The sequence below is a fragment of the Lotus japonicus genome, chromosome 4 (genome assembly GCF_012489685.1).
Source record: "Lotus japonicus ecotype B-129 chromosome 4, LjGifu_v1.2".
NCBI classification, from domain to species: Eukaryota; Viridiplantae; Streptophyta; class Magnoliopsida; order Fabales; family Fabaceae; genus Lotus; species Lotus japonicus.
In genome coordinates, this window is record NC_080044.1 from 883,539 (window position 1) to 909,417 (window position 25,879).

Sequence of the window (25,879 nt, forward strand, 5' to 3'; positions counted from 1 at the left end):
TTAAAAAAAAATTCATTCATTCATTGAAATTGAAATACCAGAAGTTCATCTCCAAAACCTAGAAATTTAACCATTTTCTTCATCTTCAAAACCCAGGCACCCATAATTCCCTTCATCTTCTTCTTCCTTCTTCTCATCACACTCCCACCCAACACCACCATCACCAGCGAACCCCCCCCCCCCAGTCCCATGAAGGTGAAAATGGTGGGTACTCCACTACGCCATCTACCCACAATCAGATCCGCCGTAATCTTTCCCTGTCGTCGATCCACCACCGTCGCGTGATGGATCAGCCAGATCTGTCGTCCTCTTGTGCTGGTCAAGTGTATCAACACCACTTCTAAGAGAGAAAGGAAGAGAGGGAACTGAGAGAGAGAGAGAGAGAGAAAGTCTTGTAGTTTAAAATTGGGGGGTGAAGGGTGGCGGCGGTGGGTGGGATCGCCATTATCAGAGAGAAGAGGGGGTGGGTTGAAATTGGGGTTGGGAAGGTGACGGAGAAGAGCTGCAAGATCCATCGAAACCCAAAGCCCACGTAGCACATCTGGGTTTTCAACCTGAACTTGTTCTTCAGCTTAATTTCTCCAATTCCTATCTGTTCTTTTCTTTTTTTGTTAACAGAGATGGGTGTGGGTTAATTTGTTTTGGTCTGGGTCGGGGTAAGGAGAAGGAGATTGGGATGAATTTCTGGGTTGCAACAGGGGAGGAGGGAAAAAGGATCAATGAAGAAGAAATCAAGGATGAATTTTTGGCTTATTGTTGGTTGGCAAATTGTAGTGCTCTGTATGCTGAGATCTGCGTAGGAGCTAACTCATGTGGCTATTAAGATTTATTTGGAAAAATAATTTGAGATATTGTTTTGAAACAATTAGCACTGGAGTCAATGTTACTTTGTTATGATTCATTTATATTGTGTTGAAAGTGATGATGTACAAGATTAATTAGTGAGGAAGATAGATTAATTAGATGAAGGGAGAGATTAATTTTTTTTAATTTAAATAAATTTTTTTATTCCACCTGGCCTCATTAGTCCCACGTGGCCATGCCACATGGGCCACCGGAGCTCCGGCGTTGACCCAGAGCTCCGGAGGGACCAAAACCAAACCTTTTGATAAATGTTAGGGACTAAAACCCACCTTTGCTTCGGCGAGGGACCAATGCCAAACATTTGGTAAAGGTTAGGGACGAAAAACTTATTTAAGCCTATAATTTTCTCAATCATATGTATAAATCAACTAAAAATAATTAATTGCAAAGTGGAAGATTGGTTATATGAATTTGCAGTAGCAGTGCAATTTTTTTCGAAAGAATTTATTAGAAGTAAATCATGAGGATAACCTCCTCATCAAGCAAGAAAAAAAGGAAAAAGAATTTGGTCAACACCTCTCATAGGGGTTTCTAAAGACCACAACCTATTTTAGTCAAATAATCCTCTTCTGAAACCTCTTTAGACATATGCACCACCCCCAAACAGTCCACATCACTCAAAAGTATATCAATTAAATTAAAATCATTAAGCAATTTCCATGGTTTCGTACACCCACAACTCCCTCGTGCACATGGCTTTCGATGCTATTCCTCCGACTTTTTCCTTCAACACTTTAGTGCATATGCTTACGGTGAAACTTAAACCAGATAATTTCCTTCTCTGGCGTAAACAAGTTACTGCTCTTCTTCAGAATCAGAAAAAATGAAATCCTTTTTGCTTTTTGCTGTTGCAACTCTTGTTATGACCAACAACCTTTCATTTGGACAACTGTCCGAAGGCTATTATGAAACTTCCTGTCCCAACCTCCAATCCTTATTCCGAACTGAATTTGCTCGTCTGTACAGCCTAACCTTTGCAGCTCCACCAGGATTCTTGAGGCTGATGTCCCACGACTGTGCAATTAGGGTAAGGAATGACACAAATTTAAGTAGAAGTTGTTTGGACAAATTAAATTTCATTGAATTAATATTGTTTGTGATTGTGTTCATTTTCTGATGCCTCTATTCTTTTAAACTACGACAACTTTGAGCTAGCGTCTCCAAGAAACTATGAGATACGCATTGTTAGAGATAAATAGGTGTAATATCCTAAGAGATATTTCTTTATTTATTTATTGACTTATTTTGTAATATGTCTCAGAATATTTCTAGCATATTTTGTACTTTTATTATTATAAATAACATTATCTACCTCACACACAATTTGTGGTGAAAGTATCCAATCTTACATGGTATCAGGTTTAGGTTGAAAACCCTAGCCTCCAAACTCTCCCTGTGCCGCCACCTTTTCTTTTCTTCTCTTTCATTGCCACCTCGAAAATTGTGTTGCAGCTGCCTCGAAAACCGTGCCAGCTGCAGCCTTCAAAACTGTACTGGTTACCATCTCGAAATTTGTGTCGCGCCGCCAGACAAGACGCTTTCTTTTTCAGCGCTGTCAACCGACATCGTCAGTCTTGTCGCCCAGCCGACAGCGTCAGCAGCTTTTCCCGACAGTTGTCTCCTTGCTACCTGCCACGCGCGACACATGCTGCCAGTCCAGTCTCTGCACGCCGCCAGACCGTGGTTTTCCGTGCGCTCCTTTTTTTTGTCTCCCACCGCCAGATTTCGTCATCTCGTCTTATCTTTCTGCAGCTTTCTGCCAGACTTTTATTTTCTATTTTTCTGGCCCATTTAATTTTGGTTCTTTTAACTTGACTACTTTGGCAGTGGTTGATTTTTTACAGATTGCAAATTTTCACATGACTTCCGATGCTACTCCTCCGACTTTTTCCTTCAACACTTTGGTGCATATGCTTACGGTGAAACTTAAACCAAATAATTTCCTTCTCTGACGTAAACAGATTACTGCTCTTCTTCAGAATCATAACTTGTATGATCTTGTTGACCCTACCGTCGATCCTCCGCCAGAATTTACTCAACAGACATTTGCTCAAACTATTGCTCAACCATTATGTAATGGTGCTCTTTCTCCAAATCCTCTTTGTGCTCAGTGGCAGGCTCGAGATCGTAATGTCAACAGTGTGTTTCTTTCCTCCCTCACTAAGGAGGCTTTATCTGAGCTCTAAGCGCCACCACAGCTCTTGATGTTTGGGTTGCTTTACACTCTGCTTATGCCTCACGCAGCAAGGCTCGTGAACTACATCTTCGTGATGAACTTCAACTCATGCGTCGTGGCTCTCTATCAGTTTCCGAGTACGGGCGGAAATTTCGCACTATCTGTGATCAGTTGGCTGCTATTGGTGCACCTGTGCCTAATGATGATAAAGTTTACTGGTTTATTCGTGGTCTTGGCCCCTCGTATGCAAATTTTTCCATGGGTCAGCTTGATCAGGTACATCTGCCTCTCTTTACTGACATTCTTTGTAAGGTCGAGAGCCATGCTATTTTTCAGGCTTCTCTTGAGGAATCAGTGACCCCTCCGCCTGCTGCCTTCCATGCGAGCAATCAGCCCCGCTCTTCTAGTACTCAGTCTTCCACTAGTGGCAAACGTGGAAATTCCGGTGGCGGTTCTCGTGGTGGAAATCGTGGAAACTCTAATGGTGGATCTCGCCAGCGTCGCAATAATGGTGGCTCAGGTCGTCGTGGCTCTTATACTCCTCGTTGTCAAATTTGTCGTGAGCAGGGTCACTATGCTGATAAGTGTCCGGTTCGCTGGGATCGTTCTTCTGAGTCTGCTAATTTGGCACAATCATTTGCTGCGGGTTGTTCGTTGGACAACTCAAACCGTTCCGACTGGTACATGGATACAGGTGTCACTTCTCATATGACTCCTTCTCTATCTCAGGTGACGGAGTCTCAGGACTACTATGGTAATGATCGTGTTCTTGTTGGTAATGGGGCTAGTTTACATATTACTCATATTGATTCTCATTCTGTTTCACATTCTGTTCCTTTATCTAATGTTTTGGTTGTGCCTCGGTTAACTAAAAATCTTGTCTCTGTTAGCAAATTGACTCGTAATCATAATGCTAAAGCTATTTTTCTAGATGATTCTTTTGTTATTCAGAACCGACAGACATGCGCCGTTCTGGGAAGGGGCCGATGTGATAAAGGACTTTCAAGCTCAATTTAATCTAATTACCCCCTTTTGATCTGTTTTTCACTGATCTTTTGTTATTTTAACCTTTATATTATGCATGGAACTCATAGAAGAACCTGTAATATATAGACAAAATCATTAAATTATAAGTCATACCAACAAAATCCATACATCCATTACATGAGGAATCAAACCCCGGGTATTACAAAAGATATAAATAAACAAACATGACTGCAAACAGTTGTGAAACTGAACTAATACTATTTCTTCCTGTACCTAACTTATTATATGTTTTGTCTTTCACAACATGTTGTAGAGGTGTTTTAAAGCAATGAAATGTGACGGGATCAATGTCATAATGAAGATCGTCTCAAAGTGGCACCTGACCTGCAAAATGCAAAAAGAAAATCTTAACTCACCAGCAACAATAATTATAACTTTTTTAGCCATAACAAAATAGGGTAAACAACCCCAGAATAAGGACCTGAGCTATGCCTTATAAAATAATTGAATAAAAAAGGCTTACATGAGCTCAACGACAAGAGCAGATGCACCTCCTCCTCCATTGCAGATAGCACCAACACCATACCTCCCACTCTTCTGTCTCAATACCTGAAACATGTAACTTGGCTAAGATATCCGCAGTTCACAAAACTCAGGAAAATTTCCTTTCCCAGAGTCCTAAGTTTTATCTGAAATTGCTTTTATATGTCGTGATCAACAAAAAGAATACAGCCGCACTGCGTAAAAGCATACTACTTAGGGGAGAAGTATAACAACATGAGTGCCAAGGCAGAAAGGAAATGATGTAAGAGTTTTTTTTTAAAGGCCAGAAGTTACCCCCAATAATGTAACTAAGATGCGAGCTCCACTGCAACCCAAGGGATGCCCCAATGATACAGCCCCACCATGTACATTAACTTTTTCCTGCATTTGATAAACTCATGTATTAAGACATTATACTAGGGTACATTGGAGGAACCAAAATGCAGAAGCAGCCAGAACACCCAAAAAATGGCATTTATTATGTAAGAAGATCCAAAGAGGTGAGTAACATGAACACTTACAGGATTAAGACCAAGAAGCTTCTGATTTGCAAGAGCCACAACCTGCATAGAAGAAGTTAGAACATGATCAGCAAGAGGCTTTTTATGTGTGCTTTGGAACATAAAAAACAGATCAGCAAAGAGGCTTGAATGAGTAAAATAGGTCTTGGATTCCTTACAGAAAAAGCTTCATTTATCTCATAATAATCAATTTGAGAAGCCTGAAGACCAGCATTTGATATAGCTTTTGGTATTGCAAGGGCTGGAGCAGTTGTAAATAATTCAGGTGCCTGCAAAAAGACTCTTGTTTTCAGCTCTAAATACTCAAATTAATCAAGACCAAAACAATTTACAGCAACTTTCCATTTCACCTGAGCTGCATCCGCATAACCCTTTATCTTTGCAATTACATGCAACCCAAGCTCACGTGCCTTCTCTTCGCTCACTAGCACTAATGCAGCAGCACCATCACTAGTCAAATCAACAAACCAATCCATTATCAGCAAAAGTGAAATTTAGAACCTTATGATTACCTTGCCCAAATTGCAAGGTGTAGGTATTAATTTATTACAACAATCCTCACAGAATTCACATGGGTATCAAACAATAAGATGTGTTAGTGTTGCACATAAACCACATGTGCAGAGACACACATATGGAGAGAGATAGAAAGAGGTATGGACCTTATGATAGAAGCATTGCCAGCAGTTACAGAACCCCCAACCTTTTTAAAGCTTGGTCTAAGCTTCCTTAACCTTGCAGGATCGAACTGGCAATATGAATATGAAAAATGTTAAACAAAATGAAGGAGTCTCTGCATAATTCCAAAAGTAAGCAAGTAAATTTCAAGATTTCAGTTGAAGGCTCCTATAGTTATGAACTTACTAAATGACAAGTATATCATACACAAATGTTAACGATTATTTGAATATGCTAACTCAGTTTGGTTATTCTTATTCAACATAAAATAAACCTTGGCACTCATGTAATGCTAAATGCAATGGTTAACACTAATAACAAGAATAAATACTAACAGATACGCAGTCCCTTGCTTCCAAAAAGACAACAAAAGAAATACAATGCCCACTTCCACAGAACTGACTTCAATTTGGTGACAAATTTCTCTAGTTCTATATGTGAGGAAAAAGCTAAAAAAATATGTGATAGAATAGAACCTCTCAAAAACTTCTATTTCTCAGTAACCCTGGTCAGTATACTTACCCACATGATAATCACAAGTTCAAAAGACAAACAAATCTACTAGGTGCTCCACTCAGATTAGTTAAGCACATTTGTAAATCAATCTATTTACCTTCCCCAAACCTTCATCTTTATCAACAAGTGTGGAAGGCTTTCCTCTTCCATTGGAAACTTCAACCTGCAAGTGCAGAAAATCGTTAATTGAATTCATATGAACATCCCCCAATAAGTTATTCTAACCTAAGCAGAAAGTAATCACACCGGAACTATCTCCCAAGCAAAATGACCAGCCTTTTGTGCAGATATTCCTCTCTCAAAGCTTTGAATGGCATGAGAGTCCTGAAAAACAACATATACAAAACAGCACAAAATCATAAATCCCTGATTCAACTAAGGATTGAGAGGAGTTAAAAATTAGGTTCAAGTGACATGTATCACCCAAAACAAGAGAAGTTCTAGGGGGAGGAGAAAAAGTCATGTCACAAGAAGGAACAGTTGTCAAATCCAGATAGGAAATATATTAGCTCAGCAAGAATATTGTTTTGCACAAAAATGATTAAAAAGTGGTGTTGTGAAAAACATTGACAAGCTGCCAGATGCTGATGTTGATTAAGAGTAATTGAAGAGGATAAAAGACTTAATTTAAGTAATGAAACAACAAACAAAAAAGAAATCTATTACGAAAATTTGAATAGGCTATTCACCAAGGAACACAACCTGCTCATCTCTTGTAATATCATGTTTTTCTGCACATATTTCTGCACAAACTCCCATGCCAAAGTCATTATAGACATCCCAAAGACCATCTTTGAGCATACCATCAATGATAGTATCATGTCCTAACCGAGATCCCTTCCTGTTTTCGATACAATATATGCAGAAAACATAGACTGAACATCATTAACTAACCAAATAAAATGATAGTTAATGAAAATTGGGCATCGCCAAATGCTGAAGCAACTTTTAAGCTGCAATTAGGTGGTATAAATTATTTACAAAAACATCACAAGAAAAGTGATTTCAACATGGTAGCTAAAATGAAGTCCTTCCATTAACCTCAGCATATTTCATCAGATTTCAAAAACATCGTATGAACAATTCATGAAAGAAAAGAGAACCTTGCTTCTGCAATGTACTTGGGTGCATTTGACATGCTTTCCATGCCACCAACCACAACAACATCATTGGGACCCCATTCTATGGTCTGTGCTGCAAGCATGGTAGCTGCAATGAAAAAGATGAGACCATGATTTCATCACACACCCACTAAAAGTTATATATTTAGTGTGTTTGGATAAATTAATTTTGGTAAAATTGAATATGGTAAAAGCGAGTTGAAAGTGAAGTGATGTATGTTTAGATACCTTTATGAAAAAAGTTACTTATATAAGGTAATGTTGTGAAGTCTAGTTGCGAATTGTAATTGTAAGATCAAGTTTTGATCTAGTAGTGCATACTCTATGTTGCCAAGTTTGATGCTCAGATCATATTTTTCTAGACTATCTTCTGTCGTCTTGAGTCTCTTTTCCACAGTCTCTTTCTCTTCCAGCAGATTCAGCTCCCGCTGGCAAAACTCCTGAATCTCTTCCACGAAGCAGAGGAACTCCTTCAGATCTTTCTCCATCTCTGGACCAAGATCTTCTTCAAGCAGTGTCTTCGTCAGCTCTTGTATGGTCTTTGTACCATCGGGATGCCTAATATTGAGGAACATATCTTCCTCAAACGCCTTCCTTCTGAGCTCTTCTAATGCCATTCTGTATGATGCCATTTTTTTCTGAATATTATTCGAGGTGTGAAGCTTACCTTTCTCTCCAACGTTTTTATAGGCTTCACTTTCTCTCTGAAAGTTAATGCTCTTACAGTTTCTCGAGGTTAAGTACTTGGTAACTGACCCTTCTATTTCCTCACTTGACCGGTGGTAAACGTTCATCCCTTGCATTAACTCTTCTATTTATTATCGCCTCACTCTGATTCTTACATCGTCTTCATTTTCTTTCAACTTAGACCTTCTCTAAGGGGGAAGTACCTTGTACTTCAGACTAAGTTTTTCACACCCCAAGCTTTTTGCTTATGACAAAAAGGGGGAGTAAACCCAGTTTTTGATGTGTAAGATATGTTAGTGTGACTTATTTTTCTTTTGGAGATTTTAAGAGTTCCACCTTCATGACCATAGATGTGTCACTGGGCAAATACAAGGAATACATTTCACTTCTTCTGAAGTGATTCTAAGTTGACTCTGATACCCAAGACTCTGATACCTTGTCCATGACTCTGATCACTTATGCGCTCTGATTATTCGTTTTTCATCTATGTCATAAGCTTTTCACTCTGAACTCTTATATGATTTAGCTCAGAATCTAGACTTTACTAACGTTTTCATCAAGTATTAGATTCAGGGGGAGCTAAGCTCAGAATCAAGCAGTGACTTGAATTCAGAATGAGCAAGATAAACTATTCACATCAGGATAAGTCTTATTCTATATCTCTAAACTCTGAGTGAATTCAGTTTAATGTTTAAGAATTGTTCATCAAAAATCTTAGTTTTGTCATCATCAAAAAGGGGGAGATTGTAAGATCAAGTTTTGATCTAGTAGTACAACTCTATGTTTTGATGATTACAAGTTAACCTTTTGATATGAACAATTGTGGTACTCTAACGTGTTTTTCTGAGTGTGCTATTTACAGGCTCTGACCCTGACTCAATTTCACACAAATCAGAAGCACTGTGTATAAAGGGTAACCCAAGCAACGCTTTCGCATTCACCATGTTCAGTATGAACAGTGGAAAAGCTTCAGAAGATCTGAAGCCATACAAACTCTGATGAGGACTCAGTCGCTAGAAGCTCTGATGATCCAGAAGTTCTGACAACCAAGAAACACTGAAGGTTCAGATGTTCTGATGGTGTAGAAGACTCTGAAGATCCAGAAGCTGAATAGTGGAAACTCTGAAGTCCAGAAGCAAGAAACTCTGAAGGCCATGTTCTTCCCTCTGAGTTCAGAATCAGAAGATACAATGGTCAGAGGATCTGTGCTTTCCCTCTGACTCTGATCAACCGGCTTCACAAGTTCCAATACGAAGCATTCCTCTGATCAGAAGTCTCCTAGGTTTAAAGGCAAAGGTCTCTATCGAGAAGTACAAGAGCAGTGTACTATTCTGAAATGCCTACCTACCAAGGTTCAGCCACAGCAGGTTCTGGAAGTTCCAGAAATGCCCTCCAACGGTCATATTCTCTCAACAGAAATATCCTTTGCACCTTGGACTATATAAGGCTGAAGAAAAGAAGAAAGACTAAGAGAGAGCGAGAAGAGCGAGAGAAAACAAAGAGCTGCAATACAAGAAAAGATTCAAGCCTCTACTTTCTTCATCTATTCTTATTTGGTTTACACTCAGCTTATTTAGAAGCAAACTTTTGTAAACACCAACCTCAAACAGTTGTTTGATTTTCCTTAAGGGACCGGGTAGGTCAGTATCCTTAAGAAGACTAAGAGAGTGAATCTTAGTGGTGATTCCTTTAGGAGATCAAGGTTGATCGGATCCTAGAGAAGACTAAGAGAGTGAATCTTAGTGAGAGCTAAGTCAGTGTATTGTTAGTCACTTGTAGGTTTCAAGTGCAGTTGTAACTCTTACCTGATTAGTGGATTGCCTTCATTCTAAGAAGGAAGAAATCACCTTAACGGGTGGACTGGAGTAGCTTGAGTGATTTATCAAGTGAACCAGGATAAAATACTTGTGTGCTTTTCTATCTCTATCTTTTGCACTTAGTTCTCGAAAAGATTTGTTAAAATCTTTAAGGTGGTAGTTTTGTACTGAAAACGTTATTCAAACCCCCCCTTTCTACCGTTTTTCATACCTTCAGTAATCTCAAAATTATGTTCACAAAGAATCTACTCTCTCTAACTTCTATCAGAATTGATTTTGGGAATGAAATCAATTTGATGAGATGATTCTCAAACATCTATATGGTCATCGAAAAGTGATTAAACTCAATGAGAATTGATTCTGAGGTTCCCCAACAGGAAACCAAACACAGTTAAACAGAAGTACCTTCCAAGGAACATACCTTTCATTCCTGAAGCACACACCTTGTTAATAGTAGTGCAGATTACAGATGTAGGTATTCCTGCACCTAATGCAGCCTGCCTGGCAGGAGCCTGCCCTAAATTTGCACTTAGAACATTCCCAAAAAACACCTCTTGCACAAGTGATGGATCCACATTTGCCCTCTTGAGAGCAGCTGCAGATTCATACATCAAATTAAAACATTGGAGGAGCAGAATTTGCATAAATATTTGCTGACTTAATTCTTTATTAAATAAAAATAATGAGGGCACTGGCTAAGAAAGAAAAAGGTAAATAGCTTAGTGATTTACACTTAATAACAATTGAGCCTAGCTCTGTAGCTGAAAGAGATGATAGAGTTCCAAGTAAACCACCCATTGGTGTCCGTGCAACACCAACAATACAAACATCTGCATCCAAAAAACACAAACAGAAGAGCCGGGTCAAGCTGAGAATAGTTTGAATAACTAATTCAAAATACTTGTATTTCTTATCCATTCTCTTTCCAGCAAATATGGTCCGTTTCAATTTGTAAAACTATACACATAATTGGCTATATTATATTATTGCCATGAAACATCAACTTATGATCTGAAAAGAACACATGAATTTGTATAAAATAATAAATGATGATTCAGAAATTGGTAACAAGTTTCGAAATTTTCATAAAAAATTAAGAAACATACCTCGGGGTTTTACAGAAGGCATGGGAAGCGTTCGAAATGATCCAGGAAGCAGAAAAGAAGGATTTGATCAGAGAAATGATGATGCAGTTGAGTGAGTTAAATCACAGACAGTGTGATTGAAATGCAAAACCGACTCAGTCACAGACCAAATTCGATGTCTGTTTTCAACACAAGCAGCAAGAAACAAAGATGAAAGACAAGTTTTTTTTTTTGTTTGGTAACAACGTAGGAAAGCTAAATACGGCATTATCTTAGGACAGGGCCCACTTGTCTTGCCCCATCTTCTCTTGTCTTTTGCATGCTCTCTTCTTCCAAATCAGATAATCACTGCGATTGATCTTATTCTTATTATATTAGATTAATTTAATAATATTTTCAAAACTGTTTCTCTATCAGCAATGATAATGATTTGTATCAAGGTACTTATTTCTCTTCCGGTCACATTACATCGCATATCATATTTAACAAGTAGATCCACGGATGTGAAGTTGTTCTAATCTAAACACTAAACAGAGGGTTCAGTTTTGAGTATATGTGAATGCAATTGTGTATGCTTGAATTTTGATGCTATCGAGTTTGTATTCGGCTCGACCAAGGTTTCCTTATTAAAGGATGTGATTTTAAAATATATATAAATCAAAGAAATTAGGCAAATTATCATGTTCGTTCTTTCAGAAATTAAAAAATACAGTGAACTAAGTTTAGAAACTTAATCACTTATTATTAAAATCAAATGATTTTAGAATTAATAATGTTATTGGTCCATAGAATTAACTCATTTATAAAACTTGATTTGATATACAAAAGATTCAGCAACTTCAAAGATAATATTATGACTTAAAATTTGATGGTATGGTCATCCTCTTCAGTTTTATCGGGTGTTAAGACTTTAAAATGTTTAAAATATGCTGAAGAAACAAATGCAATTATCCCCACATATAAGCTGTACACATTGTTGATTGCCATTGTCAACTATATCTCATCTGTGTTGGAATGCTAATGCCACTCCTTCATGTAAAACCTATCACCTGGACTAATAAAAGGTCATTTTAGCAGGAACATAACCCTGAAGAACCCAGAAGCACCTTCAAATGTTTTTTTCTAAACATGGGAATGACTTGTGCTACTTTACATTCTACAGGTAGAGACTACAAGGCATGTGATTCATATTTATTAGTGTGTTAATGACTAAAGATGTCCAATTTGGCAGCCATCTTCATTTGCATATCTTCATTCGCGCTAACACCTGTACTAGTGCTGAAGAGAACAAATAAGCACTACCACAGCACCACCTCTGCAACAATTTTGACAGACTAGAGCTAGCTGCAACTGCTAAACTGCTCACCGCGTTTTCCCTGAACTTTTCTTCTTCCCCATCCGATGCTTCCATTTGCTCTGCATCAGATCAGTTTCGATGATAGGCCTATAGAGTAAGTACTAGGAAAACATAAAAGTTCTAAAAAGGTTGAGTTATTTACCAGAGGCACATCATCAGAAATATCAGCTATCTTGATATCAATCCTGATATCATTAGGATTACTTGATGGTTCTACAAGAGATTTTTCCATTTCTGCAGGACTACCCTCCACGTCGCTGTTATCCTGACGCCCTTCAGAATCTGCTTCTCCTTCTCTATTAACATTTTCCCTTGAAGCTCCACTTGATTCATGCACTTCCCTCTCTGCCGAACTATATTGTGGGATGCTCTCTCTATCTTCAGAAATCGTTTCAGCATAATCCTGCTTCTCTTCATCTGATTCTTCCATAAAATGAAAGCTCTTACTTCTCTTGAGCCTCTTTATTCTGGAAATTGGTCTTACTTTCTTGCTAGATATCTTCCCCTTTGTTGTGATTTCGTCAGACCCTCCAGCTAGTTCCTCTTCTGAACGACCATCAAAAGAAAATTCAATAAAATAAGAAGCATAAGTCTTAATACAAAAAGGGGGAAGCATGACCAGTTCAATTAATTAATGTCGAAGATGCTGCAGGTATAATATTCATGTATAAAGTAAATGAGCAATCTCACAATTAATCATAGCATATCTTATAAGAAATACATTACCTGAGTTACTCTCATCAGCTCTAAACTTTATGGTCTCTTCGGGATTTGATATCCCAGAAGTCTCCCCGGCATCTTCTTGATGCAAATTACTTCTTGATACATGATTGTTTCCACCATTTACAAGTTTGCTTGAAGATTGATTGCCATTAACTCTGTGGCAAAAGTATACAAATAATCATGACTAGAGTATTAAAAATAATCACAGATGTGCAATAACAATCTCATATTTTTCCACTCACAATTTTTTTGTCTTTTTACTTGAGCGACTTGAACCTTTATGTTTTTGTCCAGAACTACAATGTAATCAAGAAAATCAGCCCACAAAACAAAGACATCACTCTCAATGAAGGTATAATAGACCGTATAAATTAGCTAGTAGCATAAATACAATTAAGCAATCCACCTAAAGCAGATGAACGAGTACTCAGCCATTTTCTAAAATATTTAAGAACCATTTCCATACTACATATATAATAAAATATAAAATTCATTCAGATACAGGTAAAACAAAAACTAATATAAGGGGATACTTACTTTTCAAGCGAAGAGATTTTTGTCTTCTGGAAAGCGATTTAAAAAAAAGAAATGAATCAGATATTCAGATTTTAATCATAATTGATATCTTCAGTGGAAATAGAAAATGTAGAAATACTACAGAGAAAGTGAGAGCATTAAAGGATAACTACAGACCTTAGAAGATTTGCGGCCTTTGTCAATAAGCTCCCAGCGCTCCTTTTCCAAGCGGAGTATTTCTACATCTCCATCATCATATAACATCTTCCACATGACATCGGTAACATTGTATTAGAATAGGAAACAATAAATAGATAGCAGACAGAAGACTTATGCACCAAGTTCGCCATTATTCAGCTTACCACATGCTTTCCTTTTAAAGGGTCATATGACTTAATAGTGCCTAGATAAAATCTGCAGAACATCAATACACCAACATGAGAACTTCAATTAGAAACTTTAACAAGACGAGAAGAAAATTATAAATTTCTCTCCACAGTTCAAAGGTGGCATCCAGGAAGCACCCTGGACGGAATGCAAGATGCTTATATCAATTCAGTACCAAGTAAAATTTAAAATACGCCAGCAGATGCAGCATGAAAAACTTGAGAAAAAACAAAGTCAGAAGGCTTTCAAAAAGCACGCAGCTGAATATGAAAAAAAAGCCTTCCTTGGAAATGTGCTAAAAATGTATCCATCACTAAAAAACAAGATCTTTCTCTTGTCTTTCCCTTTGAATGACCAAACCTATGGACATAAGTGATTTTTTGTTTTGCTTCTAAAACTGGTCCCTTAAAATTTATCATAAGCACTTACTTCTTATCCTTTCGCCACCAAACTTTAATTCTGCAACCAATTAGATCTTCAGTATCAATTTCACTTTCCCTTGTCGTGCACTGCAGACAGTAAATCAAATAAATAAAAATTGATCCAAGGGGCATGCAGGAACACATTCTGACTACAACAAATAGAAGGTGGGCAGGGGTAGGGGGTAAACATTCATACATGGCATGAAGGCACTACAACCATTAAAAACAACGACATCAACTAAGAAAGCTTGTAAATAGACTTTACCTTAGTCAACCCCGCAATATTTTTTCTTTTCGACTTTTTAGTAATGGATGACTTTGAATTATTACTTGCAGTCTTATCACGTTGTCTTAAATTATCAGGACTCTGCAATAGAGACAAAAAAATAAGCAGAAGTCTAGATTGATAAATTACATCCTACATTAGTATAAATCTATTTGACAGTAAGATTGCACCTTCATGTCATGTTCATCATGATCATTCGACTCAGCATTATGACTTTCAGTTTCAGAGCCCTTAACTTTCTGTTTTAACGAGGACAATAACAAGTCTTCGACCATTATTCTCTGCATATTTTTGTTATCTGTATCAGGGCTAACTTCTGCATCCAACAGTGATCTGGCTCCATGGGAGTATTCTCCTGAAGTTCTTCGAGATGCCTTTAATGTACTAGTTGATAATCTCAATTTTCCATTAGAAGAGGAAGACCTCCTATGTTTAGGCACAGGAATAGGTGCTGTTTCTTCAGTTTTTCTTTTTACACCTGTAGCATGCTCTGGATCCTTCAGTCCTTTCTTACTCAAAGCATGGTCATGACCATTACTCACTTCAAAATTAGCAGATGCCCCCAAGCTGTCCAAGTTAATTTTTCGGACCACATTCAAGATATCATAGTCATTTTCAGCCATTTTTGTTTCAGCTGGCAGAGACTTATTCTTTTTCACCTTTTTGCCACTGATTCCCAGAGATTTTATGTGCTTTAACATCATTCCCAGAGGTATTTCATTTTCGTCTTCACCATCCTTTGAAGCATCATCCTCAGCTAATTGGGATGGGACCTGAAATAAAAGAAGAAAACACGATTCAGGATTTAAGAAGCAATGGAAGTTGCCATGTCACTTTCCAGTTGCATCAAACATACCATTTCCGGTTCAAGAGATTCAAAATGAGCAAAGACAGTTTCATCAGCCAACCAGCTTTTCACATCACTAATCTGCCAAACGAATTCAGTGGCATTATAATAAGCATTGTTTTAATTAAAAGCTATCCTAGATCTAATAAATGCTCAAAATAATAGTAGTAGTAGTAGTAATAATAATAATAATAATAATGTTCAGCTGATTCATGGAAAACAAGAATACATCAACTGATATTTACTTTTGGGTTTCTCAAAGTAGACTAGTCTTAGTCTTAAGTCTTAACACGTTTACTTGAAAGAAGGTAGAGTTATTAAACCTGAGTCAACAATCATGAATAGAACCACCTTCATTGCCTGTTTAGAAAAAAGCCTAAACAAAAACCACCCTAATCACAACCCATATAGCAGTAACAAGAGTCTATAACATAAGGTATAGATAGCATATCAAAGGTAGTATGATGCAAGCAGCCGCAATGCTATGATTCAATCTCATTTTAATAAAAGGAATCTTATTTAAGAATGAGAAACTTTTTGTAAGGAATTTTGAACAAAATGAACTAGAATACTTTGCATACCAGAAAGAACTACAGAATTTGGCAATAAAGGAGCATACCATAGTGCCATCTCCTTCCTTCTTCTCAGATGCTTTGTACAGTGTTGGAGGTAGGGACACCAAATGAGACAATTCTTGCAAATCAACATCCTTCTGCACTAGTTGTTTTATTATTTCTAACCCAATGTCACATATTGCATGAGAATTCTGGACATTCATTGAATAAAACGTAAGATAAGTGTCTCTTACCACATGCAATTTTTAAATATGCAAAAACAACGAATAAAAAAAACATTCTCAACCTTTGTCTTTGATATGTCAACCATATCTTGAGAATGCTTGACACTCTGGAAGATCGAAGTGATAGTGGATATGATTTCCTTCTCTTTATTAGTAGTTACTTCCGACTTGGTACCTTCATCTCTTTGCAGTAACATTGACAGTATTAAGTGCAACTGCCTGAAAATTCAGAACACGTTATAAGTTCAGTAATAATGAGTAGCCCAACACATTCTGTATTTAGAATCTGATAACAAGTAAATTTGTGGGTATTGGCCTGGAGACATTCCTCATTCATATTTCAAATCAACATCATTTATGCATGTATTTGTTGAGTATAAGTATAACAAATCATTAAATGAGAAATATGTAAAAATTACAGCCAATATGAAAAGAATAAAGAAAAAAGTGTGCAGACCCTGACACGTGTCTGGACTTGATATATCACCTATGAGTTAGCAGAGACACTAAAAGCCAAAGCCTTCAGCGTTCCGTGGGAACACAGAAAGAAAAGGGTTTGAAAAGTTAGTTTTCATTAATTTGGGTATCGTATAAAAAATAGAGAAGATAGAAGGTTAAGTGTGAGACTCGCGTAAAACTTCTCTTGGCTGGGATGCACAGAAAACATGGGTTTGAGACTTGAGAGGCTTTAACAGTGAAAAGACCAAAATCTCATGTATTTATCCATACCCTTTTGTAGAGTCTAAGGATAAAAATGAAAACATAATCCTCACAGACTTTTTTCCTTCTCCTTTTCTATTGAACCAAATAAGTAGAGAAAAAACATAAGTTTTCTTTCTCACCATTTTCAACCCTTCCAAACATTTATTAAATACCAAAAGGAAACTTAAGCTCCTCCGTCCCATCTTTTCCATGCCCTTTTTGAAGAGTATCTAAATATGGATTCATCATAAGGATGTCTAAAGTGGGTAATACAGTACCGGTATATATTATCATATGCTCCAACATCCTTGCACTCATCAACATCAGGACATGAATTATGAGCAAGTGCATGAACTAGGTAAGGAAGGATGTATTCAGGGTACGTAGTCAATGAATTAGCATCTGATTGCATAGATATTTGCCGTGCCTTCACTTGGTAGTGCATTTGAATAATGTCTGCCAGGTTCTGTTTGTCCTGCATTAACAGACAGGAGTCGACATAAAAACAAAAAAAGTTAAGTGAAAGCAAGGAAAGCTTGCAATTGCAAAAAAAGACAGTGAACCAAGTCAATCAACAACTTACCTCTGCAAATTCCTCTGGCTTGGATCCAAACATGTTGAATAAGAATGCACAAGCATATTTGGCATCCAAAAGGCGGTCTTTAATATATTGGTGAACTTTGCTTAAGAAAATCTTCTTAGCTTGAGGAAAGCTGATCTGCAAAACTCAAAAGAAGACAATGAGAAGCAGTTAATTCCACAATTAAATTAAAATTTTAACAAAGTAAGTTCGGCCTTTGCATGCTTCTACCCTCATAATAATGCATAATGCAGAGAAAAACTATAAATGCTCAGGAAGAAATTGAGTAAACAGAAGATTAAGCCAACCATAGATGCCCTTAAAGTTAAGTGAAAAATATCAACAGGTATCTTCTGATCCCAAAGCCTTGACAGACGAAGAACTGCCTTTGCGGAAGCAAGCCTCAAATGGGCCTTATCAATTGAACTGCAAGAGAGCACAAATGAGTATATAGAATATGAACCCACCAATTTAAAATTTAAAAGTAATTAAAAAATAACTCTGAAGCTGATATACCTTGACTGTATTTCTTTTGATATTTCCCCATAAGATAGCATGTTCCTAAGTATATCTAGAAGACTGTCAATATCAGGACGAAGATGAGCATCTTTGACAGGTAGGTAGCTGTTTACTAAGGTTTTAATGCCATATATCTGCAGCAAAGAGGAAACAGAGGCACAAAGAGAAAGGCAGAGAATAAAATGTCAAGAAGAAACCAACATAAAGCATTTTCCTATGTATCAAACTACACAATAAAAATTGTATCATATATATCTTGAAAAAAAGAGGAGACTATTTTAACCAACCTTCAACATACAAAGATCACTTTTATTATCCCAAAATGCTTTTGTGTGATCTTGCTCCTTCTGAAACAGCAAAGAATACATTTTGATCCAAATCAGTTATTTCCAAGTTTATTTCATTTAGATGCAAATAAACAATTCAGAGGGACTTAAAAGGCTCACACTATCGCTTTTAAGAATCTTGTTTGTTATAAATTCTTCAATCTCACTCTCTCTAGTTTCGAAGACAGGCATTGCAGTCTGTGCTATACACCCGAGAGACTGCAGTACTGAAGGCAGATGTGTTTTCTCTTCCAGCAGCATATGTACAAGTTTCTGCATGTAATGTGAGAAAGATCAGAATGGTAGTATAATATGATTTCGCTTAAAATATTAAAAAAATAACTATTAAACCTTGTATAGAACAGAAAGAGATTTGAGTCCATCATCCTTCGTTATTGCAGCCAGTGCATGAACAGCATACTTTGCTTGTCTCCGACTGCCTTGTAAACATAATTTCTCCAAAATAAGGTCTACCGAACTGCATAAAAAAGAGATAGTAAGAAAGTTACACAAATACAATAAAATGGATTTAAAATGTTAGAAATCTAACAGTGGTACCTTGACGTGACGGCAAGTTGCTCACGAATAGTACCACCAGCCTTGGCTAAAACATTCAACACACCCTCTTTAATCATATCATTATCATCCTTCAGTAAATTTAAAAGCTCCTCCTCACTTCCACTAAGAAGCAATGGACAGAAACAAGAAATTATCTGCAGTTTATCACAGGGTAACTTGAAAGTTAGAAAAGATTATTCTCTAGAATTCTGTTTCATGTCCATGATGATCTAAATTATAACACTGTTCCATTGCAGAATTAAATAAACATTATAATGATCAAGACGGATACAAAAAGAGGTGGAAAAAAAACATTCGAACTTGTATGACACTGGATTAAAACAAATCTTGGACCTTCTCCTATCAGCGCATTTAGGATAAATTGATTCTATGGTACATATCAAACCCTCTTTAACCAAATGGTCAAGACTTTGATCCTTGTCACGTCCAGTCCTCCACTCTCAATTACAATAAACTTCAACCAAGGTAGTGGTGGGCAATTGGACATATGCTTTGTTCATATTTTAAGCTTATAGAGCTTTCACCTGAGAGGCTATTGTCGAGATACCAATAAAAACATTCACAAGACATCTCCTAATAGCTTGTAAATTTATGAAAAAATTACACTTCATTAACACAGTCACCCAAAGCCCACAAAATACCAATTGATCAGCATATGCAAAGACATTAAGTCCAGCTTTGCATTCATTACACGCAAAACCTGGAAACAATTTATGTTTGATGCCTGAATTCATGGACAAATGTTCAAGAATTAAGTGCAATTAATTCAAGACACCTAAAAATACATGCTCTTACCACCAAAATATTCATGCAAGATTGTGTACGCTGAGTATTCTGAGCAGATTTTTGAGCTACAGTTTCTACAAGAATTGCTTTTACATGCTCCTTGTTGAAAACCAAATAGGAGCACTTCAAGGAGAAGGTGTTCAGAAATTCATAGAGACGATGTTTCTCGCCAAGTATTTTAAGCAAATCATCCTGCAACAAGAAATAAATAAAGAAATGAGCAAAATCAGTTAGTAACAAAGTGCAAGCCACCCTTTCTTTCTTTCCCTACTAGAAAAATTGGGGTGAAAAAAACTGCATCAGAGTTTGTTATTTTCTTAGGAATAAAATTGAAAAAATAAAATTAATTGGGACTAAAACCAAACATTACAAATTTCTATGACTAAGTTGTTAAGTTGGTAATGGCATCAGCATATATCCTAAATTTGTTTTGTTACAAGGTCCCCATGATGGCCACCCGAAGATGTTTTTAAGAATCAGCTGGCCTATAATTGTGTTCCAAGAAAAAATTTATTGAAGACAATTTGACTCATAGCTACTACAGGAGAGATTGACGAAGTCCATCCATAGATATAAAGTTTGAAATCTACTCCCTTTAGATGTCCAGCCTTGCATGTGAAAGAAGTTTGTTAAGATCATACAAACTCACACTGGTAAGAGATATGGTCAAAGAATTCCACACATTGGTTAAGATCTCACAAACTCGCATTGGCTACAGTAAGTATGAAAAAAAGCATATCTACAAGTTACTGGTTATTTTACCCGGTAGGCACGAACTTGATGGAGGCTAGTATTTGGATCAACAAGATTTTTCAAAATCTTCCAGATATTAGCATCCTTTAATTGATCAAGAATCTGGAAATTCTCTTCGGCCTTTACGTGGTCAGCAAATGATCGGGACATTACTCTGAAACAGAAAATAATCTTTTTTTGGACCTCAGGAACATCTTTATCCTGCATTTAAATCAGAATCAATTCCTTTTTCTCATCAAAATTCCTTTAAGAAGTTCATCTTTCCAATTTCCGAAGTCACATACCTTGTGCATCTGCCTCAGAGACAAATACCTTTGCATTTCTTGCTGTAACCTATTACCAAAGGGATACCATCAAAAGCGAAAAAATGTATTGATTACTAATGTTTTTTTTTATTGATTACTAATGTTGAAACACCATTGTATAAGCAATCGGCCCATCACCCAAGAAACCAAGCTTACCTTTGTTTTTGCTCCAGTATCTTTTCAAGAGCCTTGACCTCCACTTTATCAAATCCAGAGAAGATCTCAACCCAAAGTCTAACAATATCACTAATTGAGAACTCTGCTGGAAACAGGGACCCAGATATAACAGCTTCAATAATATCAAATCTGCAGAATGAAATGAAGAAAGAGAATCATCGATAATTAGAAAGCCTCTATCTCATGAGAAACAGAACAGATTAACTCAATCAGAAAGGGAAAAACAAAGGTGTGAACTCGTACGAAAACAAGATTCCATCATTAAAACAATAGTGTTCAATTCAACTCCTCCCATTTGACAGTAGAAAATTTTGTGGAAACTTGAAAAAGTTATGCTATTGACAAAAGACACAAAGGTCATGATAATCATGATGCAAATAATGGCAAAAATGGTAAAGAATATAGCACAAGTGTTTCACCTGAAATCTTTGTCATATAAACATCTAAGGATCTTTCCAGGAATCCAGTCATATTCATTGGAATTGACTGTGCCACAGCTCTTCTCACAAAAAACTCTGTACACTTCAGCCAATCTCTCCATCGTATACTTTTTAACAAGTAGCTGTAAATGCAAAGTAGAAAAAGGAATTGAGATACCATAGTTAAAATAGACAAACAGTTAACTAAGACAAGAAAAAAAAATGTAAAGGAATACAATATACATACAGATTTATCACGAAGCCGCTCAGCAACAAGTTTAACAGTTTCAAGTGGAATTGCACTTAGGGAATGACATGCTACATCACAGATAACAGCCACAACTTGCTTTCGAACATTTTCATCAAAATCCAGCAGCCGTTCACAAAGGGCAGCTAAGTTTGGAACAGATAAAATCAGCAGATAGAATAAAAAGATTATAAAAAATTAGACTGGCTGCATGTACGTGTGTTAAATGCACTCACATATTATTTGAGGAGCTTCAGCTCTTGAAGGATTTAACAGCAAACAGTTCTTTACATGCTCAAGAACAGACATGCGAACCTCAACTGCTCTATCAGACAACCTCTTTAAAAATTCTGAAAATATAGGCTGAAATGCTTCAGGAATGGAAGTTCCAGGAACAGATATTATATCGCCAACCAAGTTCATTGCTTTCAAACGGGTCTCCAACTGATCAGTCTACAAATTGCCAGATAACAAGTGAGTTTCAAACGGGCTCTTGCATGAGGGGGCATGTCAGAAGTCTAATATAAAACAATTCAAGTGTCTTTTACTACCCAACAGCTTATGCTTTTGGGATAATTGGTTCATGACATTTATAATGACAGTGATAGATGATAGTGATAATTGGTTATGCTTTTGGGGTAATTCGTTCATGACATTTATAAACACAATGAAAGATGATAGTGATACTACTTAAAAAGAAATAAGAATCAATAAAGCCAAAATATCACCAATTACCAGCAGCTCTCCAGTCACATAAGGGAGAACTCCAGATAGAATCTGAGGAGCACAGCAATACAGATCATAGATAACTCCATGGTATTCAACTTCACTGTCCACTAGCTTTCTATCTCCAGACATCAATGATAGCAAAAATTGTTTAATGTTGGGTTCAAGTTTCCCCACACATTGCTGTATGACATTCATAGCCAGTGTCCTTGCAGCCTTAGTAACACCCTGGAATTAAAATTCCACATTATCACGTTTACTAAATAATACTAGATTAGCAAGAGCATTTATAGGAGAAGTACTTACTTTTTTTTCACGACCTAATGTAGATAGTAGAATAGATAAAAGTTCGTCGGGGACATCCTCACTCTCTTCTAAGAGAACCACCATTATAGTTTGCATGGATGACAGAACACTTTCTCGGTGATCATCTCTAAGCATGAAACAAAAATATACAGGCATCACACATTAAACCAAAGAACATTTGATCTATAAAAAAATATTAAAAGTACAAGAAAATATCAGGTTTGCAAACTTGGAAGTGAATAGCAGAAAGTAACCTAACTATTAATAATAAGATTTTATGATAAACTAACCTGGCAACAGCAAAGAAAGTACTGAACATTTCAGTCACCAGATCATCACATTCAAGATCCAACATCACAACACATGATCTATATCTTGCAAGAGTCTCCAATATACCAACTCTACGGGAAAAGGATGGACCGTTGGTATCGCTTAGACCACTAAAAGTGCCCACAATCAACTCAAAGGTATCCTGCAAGGAGATTTAATAAAGATTAGGACAAATATGTTCCCAAGATTTTTTTTTTTTGGTTTATACTAAAATGAAAATAATTACACTTTTAGGTTGTAAATAAGAAGATGAACTATAATTAGATAATCTTAGTTTAAGAACGAAACCTTTAGAATTTCATCACCATAAGGAGCTTCAGGTGCAGTGATCCGAGTTATCTCACTAATACATGTTGCAACTAGAAGCTTGACTTCCCTATCTTGGTGCTTCAGCAATTCTGGCTTAACAATGGAATCAAAAAAGGGCTTCAACGGATCCAATATTGAAGTGGAAGGTGACTGATCCAACTCAGCAAGGCATGCTGTTGCTTGCTGCATGTGGAAAACCGAAAAACATTTTAAGAAGAGAGGGGGATTAACAGAACCCAGTAGCTTTACTAACAAATTGTTTTCATAAGACTACATCAATATGAGCAACCAATCCTTCATTCAAAAATCACAGTCCAATGCCCTCATTCCCGCATTCAAAATTCTTCCTTTCTACTTCAACTTTTTCCCCTCCATCAAATCACATACACGAAAGTAGCAATTTTTAGTATCTTAGGCACATTAAACTACAACATTAGATCATTACACCACCCAACTTAACAACTTCTCCTGAGCTAGTGAACATAGAAAAACTACCTCCACCGCCATTCTAAAATTAACTCAAAAGATTCTCCGCAAGCTTTCTCCACCTCACCATAAGTCTCACCTCACTACCTCAAACATAGTAAACCTAACTAAGTGTCAGTTTGTATTCCTTCAATGTGCTTAATTCTAGAAACTATAATATATAAAGCTTTGAGATAAACACGCGTATGTAGTACCGGGGAGTGGACACTGATACAAACAGAGTCCAAGTGTTCTTCTCAAAGGCAGAAAAGCATACTAACATAACTCACACTCTTAATCCTGAATCCTCGCTTTTAAACCAACCCCACAAAGAATAGCATGTTTGGATCAGCTACTCTTTTCTCATAACCAACTCTAAAACCTAAAAGATACTCACAGAAGCTCGCAAATCGATTTGACTCCATAATCAATTGTAGAACGATTTCCAAACATGCACGAATTAAATTAGGCGAAAGCAAACCCCACCAAAATTGAAGACATTTAAATTTGAGCTAAATTATATATTTAATTTCTTGAATACAAAAAAAAAAACGCTTAAAAGGGTAAATTGCCGCTCAATTTCTGGCTACCTTCTCTTAGACCTTAACAACCTAGAAGCCAAACAGAATGTAACGGAAATAACTAACACAAAACGAAACAAGTTCAAATCTTTCAAGCTTACCAAAAAATCAAAATCAAAATTTTCAATTGAGAAAAAATTGGGAAATTAAACAGCGATGAATTGAAAGAAAAGAAAAAACCTTTAAGAGCTTGATGAGAGCGTCTTTGGAGGAAGGAAGGTTGTCGAGCTTGGATCCCAGGTCCCTGAGCTGCTGCAGGTGAGGCTTGTGAGCCATGATTTTCCTCTGTATCGAAACGACAGTTGGTCTGTGTCGTTTCAGTGCTCGTTCATGGAGTTCAACGAAATGAAACGAAACGAGGTTGAGAATTGGAATTACAAGAGTGTGAAGAACGAAGAACGAACGAAGAGGGAAAAGGGTTTTGTTTGTGTTTCTCTCTCTCTCTCTCTCTTTTTACTTCACACTCACACGACTTTGGATTTTCGAACACCCAACCGAAATTAACTCCAAATTCGCCGATTTCTGATTTAATCGTCGTCGTAAGCATGTTATGTATGTGTCATCCTTTTTTTTCATTGGTTGCTAATTATGTCATCTTCACTTAGCTTTCTTTTTCCATTTTTACAAGCAATTTTAAAACGTACAATTTATTTAATTAATTTACTCAACTTAAGTTAACTTAAGTAATTAAATTCTATTAAGTTACTAAAAATATTAGATATTAGATGTAGAGAACATGCATATATATATATAGTATTCGGCATTCAATGTCGACTCCATGGAGCCAAAAATCAATTTAAACTTGCAAAATGTTTAGTTTAGTTTAGTTTAGTTTAGTGCTTAATAACTGGTATAACTTTAATCATGACTATATACTAAAATTGTGTACTAATGGGTGTTAGTCGCACTTGTTAAAAGTGGTTGTTGGAACCTTGAGATCAAAAGTTTGATCATTTGGAGACGCATTATTTGGGAGATTGGCCTTTGACCTTCACTACAATCGGGTTGAATAAGATTGCTTCAAAAAAAGACACATATTAAAATTGTGTATAAATGGCTTCCAATATCATTAAATAAATAATTTTGTTGTTTAAATCTCTAGATCGAAAATTCAATTAAACAAGTCGCATTTATAAGGAGACATTTGGTATTTTCATAGTCGGGCTAGAATTGCGAGAAGTCGAGAACAATTTAAATGTACCAAAATAGTATAATTAGTTTGCTCTCAACCATGGTGAAGCTATAAGTGTGGTCATGAAAATTTATTGTTTTTTTCCCGGAATCTGTACTCTTTTTCTTGTTGTGTTCGGTGGTGGAGCTCGTTCGTGGCTTGGCATAAAAAAATGGTGGCGCTAGCCTCAAGTCAAGGGGGGGTTCTTGTAGAATACACTCTAACGCTCAAGTTAGTGAGAGGGCAAATGAAGAATCTATGAGTCT

At 36.7% G+C, this 25,879-nt stretch overlaps 2 protein-coding genes across 5 annotated transcripts; both read right to left on the reverse strand.

Annotated features, from left to right (window-relative positions):
- Window positions 1–4,148: 4,148 nt before the first annotated feature.
- LOC130714382 (acetyl-CoA acetyltransferase 2-like) lies at window positions 4,149–11,248 on the reverse strand. Its single transcript, XM_057564284.1, has 14 exons — window positions 11,017–11,248; window positions 10,642–10,740; window positions 10,332–10,505; window positions 7,389–7,494; window positions 6,988–7,126; window positions 6,532–6,609; window positions 6,383–6,448; window positions 5,754–5,839; window positions 5,442–5,541; window positions 5,250–5,360; window positions 5,092–5,133; window positions 4,865–4,951; window positions 4,551–4,636; window positions 4,149–4,411 (listed from the first exon to the last, which is right to left on the reverse strand). The coding sequence occupies exons 1-14, from the start codon at window positions 11,036–11,038 to the stop codon at window positions 4,378–4,380; spliced, it is 1,230 nt and encodes a 409-aa protein (XP_057420267.1). The 5' UTR covers window positions 11,039–11,248; the 3' UTR covers window positions 4,149–4,377.
- A 663-nt stretch (window positions 11,249–11,911) lies between these two features.
- Window positions 11,912–24,947, reverse strand: LOC130710290 (sister chromatid cohesion protein PDS5 homolog A-like). Of its 4 annotated transcripts, none has more exons than XM_057559499.1 (33): window positions 24,623–24,947; window positions 23,376–23,579; window positions 23,048–23,229; window positions 22,758–22,884; window positions 22,461–22,679; window positions 21,962–22,178; window positions 21,726–21,871; window positions 21,479–21,621; window positions 21,039–21,188; window positions 20,862–20,910; window positions 20,587–20,778; window positions 19,834–20,016; window positions 19,018–19,172; window positions 18,811–18,937; window positions 18,580–18,732; window positions 18,421–18,480; window positions 18,131–18,267; window positions 17,923–18,040; window positions 17,618–17,752; window positions 17,313–17,509; window positions 16,395–16,551; window positions 16,153–16,299; window positions 15,543–15,614; window positions 14,857–15,459; window positions 14,666–14,767; window positions 14,408–14,487; window positions 13,954–14,005; window positions 13,769–13,855; window positions 13,613–13,635; window positions 13,318–13,371; window positions 13,079–13,230; window positions 12,495–12,898; window positions 11,912–12,411 (listed from the first exon to the last, which is right to left on the reverse strand). In XM_057559499.1, the coding sequence occupies exons 1-33, from the start codon at window positions 24,716–24,718 to the stop codon at window positions 12,358–12,360; spliced, it is 4,977 nt and encodes a 1,658-aa protein (XP_057415482.1). In that variant the 5' UTR covers window positions 24,719–24,947; the 3' UTR covers window positions 11,912–12,357. The 4 variants fall into 4 exon arrangements, with proteins under 4 accessions (XP_057415482.1, XP_057415481.1, XP_057415484.1 ...); XM_057559498.1 differs by having other exon boundaries at window positions 13,613–13,638; XM_057559501.1 differs by lacking the exon at window positions 13,318–13,371.
- Between the last annotated feature and the right edge of the window lie 932 nt (window positions 24,948–25,879).